Below are 14408 nucleotides of genomic sequence, written 5' to 3' on the forward strand. Positions count from 1 at the left end.
GGCAGCAGTAACTGGATTAAGTGGGTCACAATAAATTTAAAAGTACCTGAAATTTGGAGGAGGATGTAAATGGATGCAGATCTGGGAGGAGTCATAGGGGAGAACAGGTTTAAATATGATATCACTCACACATACACCATACACATACACACACACACACACACACACACACATACCTATATGAAATTTTCAAAGAATAAATATATATTTTAAAAATTCAAGTTTGAAAAAAATTATGTAAAAGTGCCTTTATTAAGCTTTACTTTCTAATTTCCATTTGGCATTTCATTTGACAAGCAGGCATGACATTCTAGAAAATATTTCAAAACACTCAGAGGGTATAACCACAGAGTAACTTACTCTGCAGTCGTTATGCACATTGAGTAATGCATTAAGTCACTAAAAGACAGAGGCTAAATCATGACTGGTCCTCCTTACCAAGTAAATTTTCTAAGCAAGTAGCTACAGTAGAAAGCATGTGATCATGACAGTCACAGAGAGCTTGTACCTAAATCTACCCTTTCAATCTAGGATACGAATTGGGGTCACATATTAAGAGGCTAATGTTTCTTTCAGATTAAGCTATAGGTTTTCTATGTGTGAAATTAATATTAATGAATCACTTATATTCAATAAATCAATAGAAGGCCAGGCAGTGGTGGTGCAAGCCTTTAATCCCAGCACTCAGGAAGCAGAGTCATGCAGATCTCTCTAAGTTTGAGGCCAGCCTGGTCTACAGAGCAAGATGAAGGACAGGAACCAAAACTACACAGAGAAACCCTGTCTAAAAAACCAGAAAGAAAACACAAGACAAAAGAGTTACAGGAAATCACCACTACACTGGTGACTACAGGGGATATGTAGCCATTACTGAAGGGGTTCTCTTCACTCTGCTGTTTTCTTTATGAGTTCTTCTGAGATATTTTTATTGCGACTGTCTTGAGCTCAGTGTATTCATAAATACCATGCTCACCCCTAGAGAAGGAAGAAAAATTGCATATAAACATGATTGCATACTGCAGTGTAAGTTAAATACAATCCCTGGTAATTTGGTAAAAGTTTTTCTTGCTTATTTGAGTAGGGACAATGTAAAATATTTACTGAATAAATAGTAGTTCATATAGTTGCTAGCTAACCATAAGCTTCATGACCAAATATAAACTCACCAATGGAGAGCAATATTCTAAAATGTCTTTTATTTTAAATAATTCTGCACTGTTTATTTTCACAGACATTATTTTTTGTTTACATTACTCTACTTGACCATATGACTCATGACCAGAATCATAATTCAACCTGGTCAGATTTTTATCAGATCAATAAGTAAGAGAGGTGTTAGTTCACGTTGTACTCTATGGTCACTGAAGATCAGCAGATCATCCACCATCTGCACTAGAGCCTGAATTCATCATCTGCATTGTCGCAGAAAAGGTGAGCAGCTAGAGAATGACCAAGATCCACTTTAATTCTGGGTGCTCTGTTCTTCTGAAGCTGGAGTTTTAACAGGATCTTTTGACTCTGGGCAAAACAAACACCTAATCTTTGTAGGTGGGACATTTGTTCCTTTGTTTGTTTATTTTGGCTTTGTTTTATTTTATTTTTGGATTGCTTGTATTCCTTTAAGGAGGAAAGAAACTAAAGATTGGCCTGATTCAGGCTTTTCAGATTTTAGTAGATGTTGGCATTCTCTAATATTCAACATTCTACAATACAATAAAAGTTTTCAAGTCAACTCCAAGTAACTAGAAGCTGAATTGAGCCCATCTGTAGATACCATGGTGACTTATTAGGGTTCTACCTGAGGCCAATTTTGGAAACCGTGATTTCCTTCGACCTGGTGGATGATTTAATTTAGAAGGTCTGCACTCAGTTCTGTTCTGCATTGTTTGCATAAGAAGATCACATTACAGGACTATTCCCAGGATCATAAAACCTATACACACACAGGTTTGCAAAGGAGCTGGATTTTGGTACTTCTCTACCAGCACTGCTCCTGATTCAGTTATAAATGTAGACAATGTCTTCTTCTCCTGAGCAATCAATAATCCCATAGTATTGATTGTTTTGTGAATAATTTAAACTTCTGAAACTAGTTCTTGAAAACCTCAAAAGCATGTTTTTCAAATATATAAAGTGCTTGACCCAGCTCTCTAAAGTCCATTAATGTACTGTTTAAATAAGTAGTTCCTATCAAAGAGGCAGACAAATTAGCCCATAATTTTGACCAAGTTGCTTCCCCTTTGTATTTCAGGTTACTACGGAACTGGACACTCTCTGGAGAGCTCGATGTGTATTGTGATATCAAGGCTGACCTAAATCATCTTCCTGAGAAAACTGCACATATATTATTTTAACAAAGACCACAAGAGCATCTATCCCTTTATATTTCTCCTTAGCTAAGAAAAATCTATATATTATTGTCTCTCATTTCTAAATATTCTGTATACAAATCTCCTGGGCCCTTCATCGAATGTTGATTCTGATTCAGTGGATCTTGATGAGCTCTAGTAAATCTGCACATAGCACTCTTGCTTCCCATGACATTCTACTCAATGTATAAAGCAGTATGAGACTAAGCTATGTCTGCTTAGTGCCAAGAAATGAGCCTTAATGAAGGTTCAGGGAAAAGTTTGCTAAACTGACTTGACAAACACAGCCAAGAAAATAAAAATTCACCTGAGTTCACTATTTGGGGTTCTTTGGGAACCCTGATTCCAAATTTGTTAATTCTGCTTTTCTGCCTTTGAAAATAACTCATAACTCTTGGAAAGAGTCATTAGAGGTAATCATCTCAATAATTCTTTGTGGACGTTTTCCAGCAAATGCCTTACTTTACAGATGCATCATAGTTATTAGGTAGACTTCACCAGAAGCATATCAGTTTGAGTGAGATAAGGCAACTATAATTTAAAAGGTATATCAAATATCTAGAATGTTTCAGTATTTATTTACATGCAACTCAATGTCACCAGTTTACCCTTTTACCTGCTTTCTGAAAATGTTTCCCAAATAGCTTCTATTCACATATACCATAGGCAATCCTATAAATAGGCAACAATTTATTTACCAGAGTGGAGTACTTAGCATGGCCCTGTTTTGGTTGTAGGAGCTTAATAAAGTACATCTAATCTACAATTGCTTCTCTGCAGTAAGGAAGTACTTCCAACATTTAAAAACTATTTGGTACTAAAAGTAGGTGGAGTTTACCCCTAAAGTAGTGAAAATAGAACAGTTTCCTAAGAGTGGCAATCCTTATCACAAAACATGTATTTATTGTAATATAAAGCTTAACTTACAGCTCTCGCCCATTTCCAGACATCTTGAATCCACCAAAGGGGCACTGGATGGCCATAGCCAAATAGCAATTCACCCTAAAACAAAGAAGAGGTGGCTACTATAGATCATACTTAACTCACCCCATAATTTCTAAGCAGGAAATTTAAAAATTCAGAAATCTTTTTAATAACTCCTTTGCTTCAATCTAATGTGATCACTGAACTAAAAAGCAGCACTATAATTTAGAATAAACAAGCATTCATGTATTACCTAGAAATAAATTATACAACTATGAATATATATATATATATATATATATATATATATATATATATATATCTTGAATCATAACAAAGGGAAAAACCAATGTGCCATGTACCATAAAGGTGCCATCAAAAGAAGCAGCTGAGGCTGGGTTGGAATGGCATTCTTTAATGCCTTATATGCATGAAGCTTTTGGTGGTCTTGAAGTTTGCACACTTAGCAGTCTAAAATTAACTCTCTTTAGCAATTATTGTATGTGTCAGTACTTGTTTCACTTCTTGGTCAATAGTGGTAGCAGGAATTGGGCCCAATTATCAATCTGGTAATCAGCTTTCAGAAATATATCGAAGATGTTTCTACAGAAAAATACAGTAAAAAAAAATGTGACCAGAACTAAAGAGAAACTCAGTAGTGGATGAAGACAATGGGAGAGTGCTGACTGGAGTGCAGTTCTGCAGGGCATGCACAATTATTGTAATGCTCATGCATAGAGAATGATGTTCTATATTTTAAAGAGCAGCTGTTGACCTCTGACAGATGATTTATAAAAATACATGGACACAATAAGTCTTTAGTAAATGTAGAATATGAACATCTGTGAGTTAGTAACATTGAATTTACTAATACTTTTATCATAGAAAAAAATCTGTGTTGATAATTATTTATACTAATTAGAAGAGACTTTGATTACTTTTAAGAGACTTGAGGGGAGATGCCACTATAAAAAAACTAACATCAGGCATTTGAGCGCTTGTGTTTAATGCTATTAAGATTTTACAGCAGTTTTAAAAAGTTTCATTGAATAACAGACCTATGTCCAGAGTAAATCACAGAGACATATTATGATTGAGATTTTTGATTCTCAATCTCATCCCTCATTTGGTTGCTTATATAATTTTTTCATTCATCTAATGTGTGTGTGTGTGTGTGTGTGTGTGTGTGTGTGTGTGTGTGTGTGTGTGTGTACATGTGTGTGCATGCACAGGGAAGATAGATGGAAGCCGGAGACGAGATAAACGTCATTTTCTTTTTATCTTTTTTTTCAATTGCTCTCCATCTTACTCTTTGGGACTACATCTCCCACAGAGCCTAAGGCTCACCAATTTAACTATATTTCCTAGCCAGTAAAATCTAGGGATGCTTCTGCCTCTGGCCACAGAGGTAACTCAAAGCACAGGCCACCGTATCTGGCTTTCACACAGAAGCTAGAAAGATATTCAGTCTCTTATGTTTGCACACCAATCACTTTCCTTGCTGAGCCATTTCTGCAGTCCCATCTTATATGTATTTAAGCTCTCAATAATACAGTCTATGTGTTCCTTATGTGAAATGCAGGGGACTAGTAGTCGTTCAGTTTGGGGGTTTTCAGTCTATGGACTATTCACATAGGTTTTACTGGTAGAAAATCCATATTTGAAAATACAAAATTGGAAATGTTCCAAAACACAAACAGTTTTAACATTACATTGGCATATTTCAAAGCGTTTTGGACTTGTCATTTTAGTGTCAAGCTGGCTAAACGCATACACTGTAAGCTCTCAATAAGCTTCTAAATCTCAGCAAGCTCCTGGTTTTTATACAAGACAAGTATTGGAATATCAAGTAGTAGGTGTTGGGTAAATAAAATGATGAGTGCAATAAATACATTGCAACTTCAAACCAATGGTAACTAGCTGATGACTCTCACTTTCATGGGAGGAAATGGTATATCAAATGATCCAGAGGGTCACGAACTGCCTGGTTGTGTCCCTTAGGATGCTTTTCAGTGCCTAATTTTTTTTAAGCTGGACTAGGTGAGAGAATGAAAATAGCTTGTGCCATTGCCAGGATTGAGGGGAGGGAGGATTGATGAGAAAAATGCTGCTGAGGAAACAGTCTGGGGAATGGAACTGGCTGGCCAGAGCCTCAGTTAGAGAGGCACAGCCTGAGAATTTGTATTAAAGCTAAATTACAAAAATCAAAGAACAGACTAAGTGAAAAGCTAGAGAAAGTGCTGGAGAGGTGTGTCAGAGTTCACAGTCCTTGTTGGTTTTACAGAGAACTTGAGTTGCTTCCCAGCACCCACATCCTGTGGCTTACAACTGCCCAGAATCTAATTTCAGCAGAGCTGATACCTTCTTCTGGTTTCTTCGTGCATCAGGCACTCACATGGTGGACTGACATACACACAAACCCATATGCATAAATTAAATTTTAAAAAATAATTAATTATCACCATGTTTAGGATGTAGTCCTGTGATCCCAGCTACTCAGGAACATGTTGCAGGAGGATGAGAAGTCCAACATTAGTGTGGGCCACAGAGTGAGTTCATGGCCAAATTCAGAAACCGAGTTCCTGTCTCATATTAAAAAGTTTAAAGCAGACTAGGATAGAGCTCATGACTAGGCCATGTGCTCAGCTAATGTAACACCTTAGGTTTGATTTCAAATATGGCAATGATAATAACAGCAATAGTGTCTAGTGGATATAAGATACCAATACACATTTTCTAATTTATGGTTGATTATAACAGAATTTTTCTTTCATTTCACTGAGTGCCCTGAAATTTTCTAACAACACGAATATTGTATAAATCAAACAGCCATAAAATAGTCAAGTTACTACACAAGTAACTTGAAAAGGTGGAAGAGGATATTTTTTTATTTTTTACAATTTTACAGAAACTATTTTGCTAACAGGCAGGTCAGATAATTCTAGTCTGGAGGAAGTCAACTCAGCCTGCCCATGTGGCTGATACAGGAAAAGCAACCTTTACTTCAGATGCACTTACCATACTATCCCAGCCTGCAGAGCAGAAGACATAGTTATGGCCTTATCGAGGTCTTTCGTGAAGACTCCTGCTGCTAGGCCATAGGTAGTATTGTTTGCTCTCTTGATCACATCATCTATAGATTTAAACTTCATGATTTGTTGCACTGGTCCAAATATCTACACAAGAATGACACAAAAATAGGTTAACAGTACATAAACTACATATGCTTTAAATACACTACATATGCTTCCATAGAAGCCTCTCCATATGAACTAAGGTCTTATCTCTTGCTTCAGACCTACGTGTAAGAATCGAAAGGTGGCCATGGCCAATGAACATAGAAACGTTGTGATCACGTGTGACATTCTCTGTGATGCAGACACCAATCATTGTGGCAGAATTTATTCTTACTTGTTGAAACAGAACAACCCGAAATGTAAGAACCAAATGTCAAATCATTAAGTGCATGATTTCCATGCAAACATCTTACACCCTAATCCTAGCTTTCTTCATTGTTCAAGTTACTGCACAAGACAGAAAGACCAAGAAAGCAGTCCTTTGCTCTGAGTAACAAATGAACAATGATTGAGAACAGTGTTTATGCTTTAAACATCAGTGTATCATTGATTTAAATATCATGCATTTGGTTATATTTGGATACTTTTATAATTATAAAAATTAGCTAAAACAGCACAATTTTTTTATCCAGATTCTACTAGTCACCCAATCATATACAGAATTACCAAAAACAAAAAAAAAAAAAAAAAAATAAGGAATACTTATTACTGGAAGCCTAACTCCAGAACCATCCTATAGTAACCAAAATCTGAGGTCTCTGGCAGTGGCTAGAGTCACAGGACAAGGAGCAAGAACATGTCTAATTTAGTGAGTCAGCCCTTCATTTCTACTGGAATCTAGTCAGTAAAACCCACACAGAACCCAGTCTGTGTCTCACATGCCCCCCCCCCCCCCCCGGGTAATAGGAAACACCTGGATTTTCTCATAGATACTAAACAACTACATTTTGGTACGGTGTTCATTAAAATTAAATAAAAGGATTTTCTGAATGCTAGGACAATTTCCTGGGAAATGTGAACATGGGTTGGCAAAAACCCTCAAGATTTAAATGGTTTTCTGGTTCCAAGTCAATTTGAGTGTCATGGGGCAGTTAGTGTCCACTTGCTGAAGTCTGAGGGCAGACCCTGGGGTTCTAAATTCTGTCATGACCCTGTAACTGGGAGGCATAACAGTGTGAGCAGTGCAAGCAGAAGCAGGTGGCAGGGGAAGGCAGGGGGTTCGCTCAGAGTTGCAGGAATTTAGCTGACACAGAATGGGCTCCCAGGTTCCAGTTCTGAAGTAGCAGATAAAAAAAAAATCCCACTGAGGGCATTATAGGACACAATAAATGCTTCCTTGAATGGAGATTACTTTCTGCTTTATTGTCCTTTGTATACATGTTGATCAAAATCTACAAGAACAATAGCTCTGGTCAAAGAAGAACTGACCAATAAGCATAGAAATTCAAATGCAGTTGAGGAGTGAATACAGACCTCCTACCTTTGTTGGATGATCCACATACATTTGATTTTTATTTCTGTTCCTTATATTCATTTCCTCTCCTCATGAAGCTGAATATTACCTTTTTCTCTTTATTTGATTATTTTATTGAGGTAAAGAAAACAACCCCTCAGATCCTTTGTCAGGGTTATGAGTATAGATATATTGAATGTTTAAATTATGACCCAGTGACTTTGAGTCATTATATCTTCTTATTGTAGTATAGCACATGACACTTTCACTGTCCAAGCATTGCTCATATCTCTGCATATTAAAAGTCCTCTGACTAGGAAAGTATATTAGCTACCACTTTCATCACAAACTTGTTCCTCTTAATTATACATTGAATATCTGGGTACCAATTGATGCTACTTAGATTGCACTCCCCAGAACTCATCCTCGCTTCCCTTACAGACAGTCCACTCTGTCTCTGTGAGGCTGACTTTTTTATGTTCTTTTCATAACTGAGATCATTCAATGCATGTTGTTCAGTGCCTGGCATATGTAACACAATATGTGCACATTTATTCCTAATCTACAAATGACAGGGTCCTTTCCCATTCCTTTGAGGCTGTGAATGAAGCACCTATTAAAGCCGCTGTGGACTTCTTCCGTGTTTGATACAAACTATTTGTAGGCCCATTGGATTCCTCACTGATTAATTAGTCTTGATCACAAATTTACTTAAGATTTTATCATCAAACATTTCAGGGGAATACTGTTCAAGGAGCTGGAGGATACAAAAGTTAAACACAGAAGAAGATGGCAAGCCCAGAAACAGAACCACGTGGAAGCGTTACCTCCTCTTTGGCAATGCGCATCTCATCAGTAACATTGGAGAAGACTGTGGGCTGAATGAAGAAGCCTTTGTTCCCCCAGCGTCCACCACCACACTCCAGTTTGGCTCCTTCTTTCTTCCCACTCTCAATGAGACCAAGTATTTTATCATGTTGCTCCTTGTCAATCTAATCGAAAGAAATTACAAGAAAAAGGGTGACAATAAAAATAACATATTGTAAATGAGGGCTTCAAAATGCCAGGATATTCATGATAAATCTGATGTTTCAAAATAGGTAACAGATACTTATCTTATTCTTCAGTATGATTTCTTCCTCATGAATTTTGAGGCAAGAAATCTTAAAAGTATTTAAATTTAGTGTGGTTAGGTAAGCACAGAAATTGGTGACATGGGAAAATATGAAGATTTCATACAACTGCTGTTTATTCATTTTGGAAGAAAAAATGTTAATGATTAAACACATATTTCTGGAGTTGTAGTCTTGAGTGAAATAAAAGGAGTGAAATGGGAAACATGACTTTGACTCAATTCCAGTGGGTATGTTACTCTCCAGCCTAACTACTGGCCATTCAGCTTTTTATTGGACTAATCAGGTACCTTAGGCAAGGTAAAAGAGCAACACAACCTTACATCATTAAATAAACACTGCATAAACAAATGTAACACAACTTTGCCTAGTTAATACAATATTCCCCAACATTTCCCCCTTTTTGACTAAACAAAAAGGAAGTGTTCTAACATTAACATAGTAAGACTATATACGATAAAAACAGTTATCAAGCCGGGCGGTGGTGGCGCACGCCTTTAATCCCAGCACTCGGGAGGCAGAGGCAGGCGGATCTCTGTGAGTTCGAGGCCAGCCTGGGCTACCAAGTGAGTCCCAGGAAAGGCGCAAAGCTACACAGAGAAACCCTGTCTCGGAAAAAAAAAAAAAAAAAAAAAAAAAACAGTTATCAAGTAAGAATTACATTTACAATATTCGGTCCCTTTGCATTTTGTAAATTCAGAGAAACCACTCTATTATCTATCGTATCTTGATCAATCCAAAGCTTTGTACCAAATTTACCTTTTATCATTGTGATACCTCAGTAAAACCCCCCACTCTATCCCCTACAGACAAAGAGAAGCTTAAACTAGGATTCCTAAGTGTAGATAAGAACTTAGACCTCTTTTCTCCAGGTGGCTGTATCTGCTACAGGGACTTTGGAAAACACAGTCAGGATATTCGACCAAAAGACTAAAAAGGGAGGCGGGTTAAAATAAATTATATGGTCTGTGCCTTTAAGAACTAGCCTCACAAAGAAAGGGGAGTGCTCCTTCCAACCTCCCTGCTGTGAGTGAGAGATTTGGAAGAGCCTCCCTGGAGGCTTGTAAACTTAGAAAACACCTTACTTTTGCATTCTGTACCTAAAGTCTCCAGTGGCAGCTTTGGGGACTAGATCTAGGCACAATAAGACCCACACTCTATTGTCTCAAAAAGGGGGCCTTAGACAAAGATATCTCAATATAAAGAGACCCAGGCCAGTTTCAAGTCCCCAGAAATGATGGTGCCAGCCCCAGGAACTCAAAAGAACAGAGTCAGGCTGTCTGATGGTAACCAACTAACCACGAGATGCCCCTCTCTGGACATAACATGACCAGACCCTGGAGAGGAGTTGTAAAAATCCTGACAGGGCAAAAAGATAAGCTAGAATAAGATAAAGTCCAGGCCCGGGAAAAACTGGACCAATCAAGGATGGACCCGTACTAACCCCCTCCCCTCTAAGAAATTGTTTTTGTCCTAAAGTTTTTCGATTTTTATATTTGTGATAAGTAGAAAATTCAAAGACCTCTTTGCAAGCTTATTAAATCTAGGGAAACAAGTGACTATGTTATTATTGTGATTTGCCAGACTCCTCTCTCCGGGTATAGTTGATAGCACTGTACTCTAAGTTTTTTTTAATTGAATTTTAAGCTATACTTATTAAATAATTCAAGAATGAATTTTGGTTCCAACTAAATAGTAGGAAAACAGTGTATCATAGTTAATATGAAAGAATAACAGCCCCAAGGTCAATGTCCAGTCCCTAGAGCACAGCTCTCAGGAACAGCTCAACTGGCTCTTGGGGACAGGAAGCTCATTGTTGTGATGTTCTCCTGTTCTCTGTTGGATGTACAGCAGTGCCCCTTCCTCTGCTCACCAGATGTGAATGTTCCTCCTCTTCACCTTGTTGTGACAATTTAATCTGTGTCAAATAAGGTTAGTGTCCTCTATTGTGGGGGTTGGGCACAACTGCCTCAGGTTGAGGATCACTGTTTTAAAGAAGGATCCAGAGTGAGGATTGAATGCAAAAGGTCCAAGAGCTTGACCAATGGACCATGAACAGAAGTTGTGCAAGAGCAAAAGATTACCATCGGGTGAAAGAGACAAAGGCATTCATATTTACAGTAGATCTAACTATATAGAAGAAACACAGACACCACCCCCACCCCCCACCCCCTGGGAATGCCTGGCTTTAGATAACTGAAACAAGAAGCTTCTCTGAAACCCAGAAACCAGGTCCTTCAAGAACACTTATGGTATTGTTACATTAGAGAAACTGAGGACCCTGCAGAGGGCTGGGGAGTGCTTTACCACTTATAGAATGGCAGTTGAGATGAAGGATTGATCATGAGGGAGAATTTACAGATAGGCTACAAACTTCAAGACTAAAAATTTATATGCAGGAATTAAGAGTTTTATCAACTAAGGAATGCAAGAAATGATAGCATTTTTCTTTTTTCTTTTTCTTTTGAATGTCTATGTGAGTGTAGTGTGCAGTTGTGTGCGTTTGCATGCATGTGGGTTGAGATAAGAGCAAATGCATGTACCTATGTATGCACTTGCATGAGGAAATGTGTACAGTTGCTTGTATGTACATGCATGCACATGTGTGTGGATGCCAAAGGTTGATATTGTGTGTCTTCCTTAATGGTTTTCAATTTTTCTTATTTTTTTTTTTTCATTTTCAATTTTTCTACTGAGGGGGGCTTTCTCACTAAGCTCATAGCTCCAGTCTAACTGGCCAGCTCACCCTTCTTAACAGTGGGATTGCTGATGGGCTCCTACATACATCTGCTTTTATGTGGGAGCTGGAGTCTGGTCTGGTTTGTAGGGTTGTGTGACAAATGTTTTATATGTTAATCCATCTCCCTGGCCCTTCTTTCCAAGCATCATTCCAACCATGGCTCCTAGTTTCTATATAGAAATAAAAAAATGGCCAACACAAAACAGAATGGTGTCTTTGTTGTTTGAAGTTAGATTCATTAAATTGCCTGATCAAGATAATATCAGCTACCAACAAGCATTTTTAAGAAGTTAATCTTGCTTAACCAAAATTAGGCCTAAAAAGATTAGTTTTACATCCAAAATGCTTGCTTCCTAATGTTTACTCACCTGAGGACCTTGACTTATTCCTGCGTTCAGAGGATTTCCAAGAACATATTTCTGAGCCCGCTCAACACTCCTTTTCACAAACTCATCATAAATGGACTCCTCAACGAAAAGCCTGGATGCTGCTATACAAATCTGACCCTGGTGGAAGAACACTCCTTGGTGTGCAAACTCAACAGCACTGTCCACTGCAAAGGAAACATTCACAGGAGAGTAGGAACATTTTTTACAGAATACACCAACACACACATATTTCTCAGATGCAATATGTTGATAGGAAAAATGATCAGTAATCTGATGAGACACAGACTCAATATATTCCACTGCTTAGAAGCCACGTAACAAATTAGATTTGTTGATCCTTTATTTACCATGGAAACAATACTGACAAGAGAACCCTGAAAAAATGGTGTCTCTTATGACTTCTAAGGAATGTAGAAATGATTAGAAGATCAAATATCATTGCAAATAACTATAACTATTTCCATTTTATAATTCTTCAGGCAATTGTATTTCTTTTAGGTGTCAAGTTTGAACTAGCTGACAAGAGAAATCTGAGTTGCCCATTGACTTTAATAATTTCAAAACATTATTGAATACTTTGGTCAATAGAAATGGGTTAGGTTTCTGAAAATGAGACCCAAACAACTAAAAATCACTACATCAGAGCAATTCACCCTCCCACCCTACTCCAGGAAAAACATTCCAAATTCTAACTAAAGCCTAAGTCATGCAAGCATACAAAGTCTTTGCTTAAAGCTTGTCAGAGGGCTCATCAGTTAAGAGCACTGCTCTTCCTCAGGACCTGAGTTCAGTTCCCAGCAACAACAGGGCAGGTTGGTATCATCTATGTAACTCCATTTCTGAGGGATCTGGAACCCTCACACAGACATGCATGTTGGCAAAACAACAATGCACACAAAGTAAAAAATAACTTTTTGCTTAGCTGGATGGTCCAATATACCTAAATTTTTTGTATTAGAATATTGTTGATGCTAAACAAAAAGTCGTGTGTGTGTGTGTGTGTGTGTGTGTGTGTGTGTGTGTGTGTGTTATTTTTATAAATGAGGAATGCTCAGTTTATGGTTGTAGAACTTGGGTGTGAATCTGTGAGATAAGAGTAGGTATTGAAAGTGTAGTGAGGAGAGTTTACAGAGTGGCATACTAGGAATTTTACTAATCAAGTAGTCACTTCTAATATTTCTAGTAAAGATCCCAATAGTGGCAACAGTGAATCCCATAGACTCTTTGCTTATAGCCTCTTTGTAAGTATGAAACCACTGAAGGATGAGTTAAAGAAATTTCTTATCACAAATTTCAGCTAAATCTCTACTGTTTAGGAACTAACCGAGGATTTCATTCAGCAATAAAATCAGAATGATCCGAATCATTATGGATAGGGTCACATAAAACAATAAACTTAAATACCCTTAGTATGGAGAGAGACAGAGACAGAGACAGAGAGAGGAAGGAAGGAAGGAAGGAAGGAAGGAAGGAAGGAAGGAAGGAAGGAAGGAAGGAAGGAAGGAAGGAAGGAAGGGGAGAGAGAGAGGGAGAGAAAGAGAGAGAGAGAAAGAGAGAGAGAGAGAGAGAGAGAGAGAGAGAGAGAGAGAGAGAGAGAGAGAGAGAGAGAGAGAGAGATTTGACAGGTCCAAGTTTCTTCTGGCCCTCTCCAGATGAATGGTCCAGAGTGAAGGCAGAAGAAAACTAGGAACTTGCTGGCAGCAGGCTCCTTTTGGTTCCAAATGTCTCAAGTATCACATGTCCTCAACACCATTGAAGGTATGGAATTATCAAAACCATATCACAGACCCTAGACACAGTCCATTTGTACTACCTCAGATTAACACTGGGAAGTAGCAAGCTACTCCAACCCAGGACAAAATTTTATCTTTGTTTAATTTATGGTCTGTATGCTATAGAAACAATTGAAAAGCGTTCCAGAATCACCATGGACTCTACTTCCTTACACCTTGAAGCAAAGTCTTACAGCTATGGACTGCAGGTAACTGTGACATTATTAGGCATCAGGAGGAAGAAGGTGAGATGCTAACAAGGGACTCTTACTCACAGTCAGCATCCGCAAACACAATGCAAGGACTCTTTCCCCCAAGCTCCAGGGTGACCCTCTTCAGATTGCTTTTCCCTGCAGCTTCTTTGATTAATTTACCAACCTGGAATCAAACATCACGTAGGAAAATGAGTTTGTTCTTGTGTAGATAGGTTCATTTAATACTTTCCATTTATAGGACATTTGTGCCACCATTTAATTTTATTTAGAAGAAACATGAAATGGTGTTGTTCAAGATCTGGCACCTTCAGGTGTAAAAGCCTCCACCATCAGTCT

General features: G+C 38.0%; 1 protein-coding gene across 1 annotated transcript in view; it reads right to left on the reverse strand.

Moving 5' to 3' along the window:
• Positions 1-233: 233 nt before the first annotated feature.
• LOC114709824 (aldehyde dehydrogenase, cytosolic 1-like) overlaps positions 234-14408 on the reverse strand; it is a 33065-nt gene continuing 18890 nt past the window's right edge. Inside the window, exons 8-13 of the mRNA XM_028893797.2 lie at positions 14133-14235; positions 12065-12249; positions 8651-8815; positions 6312-6469; positions 3297-3371; positions 234-975 (exon numbers count right to left, since the gene is read on the reverse strand). Coding sequence (XP_028749630.1) covers positions 903-975; positions 3297-3371; positions 6312-6469; positions 8651-8815; positions 12065-12249; positions 14133-14235 — 759 coding nt within the window. The 3' untranslated portion in view covers positions 234-902. The remainder of the gene's footprint in view (positions 976-3296; positions 3372-6311; positions 6470-8650; positions 8816-12064; positions 12250-14132; positions 14236-14408) is intronic.

Source organism: Peromyscus leucopus, chromosome 1, assembly GCF_004664715.2.
Source record: "Peromyscus leucopus breed LL Stock chromosome 1, UCI_PerLeu_2.1, whole genome shotgun sequence".
In the NCBI taxonomy this organism is placed as follows: Eukaryota; Metazoa; Chordata; class Mammalia; order Rodentia; family Cricetidae; genus Peromyscus; species Peromyscus leucopus.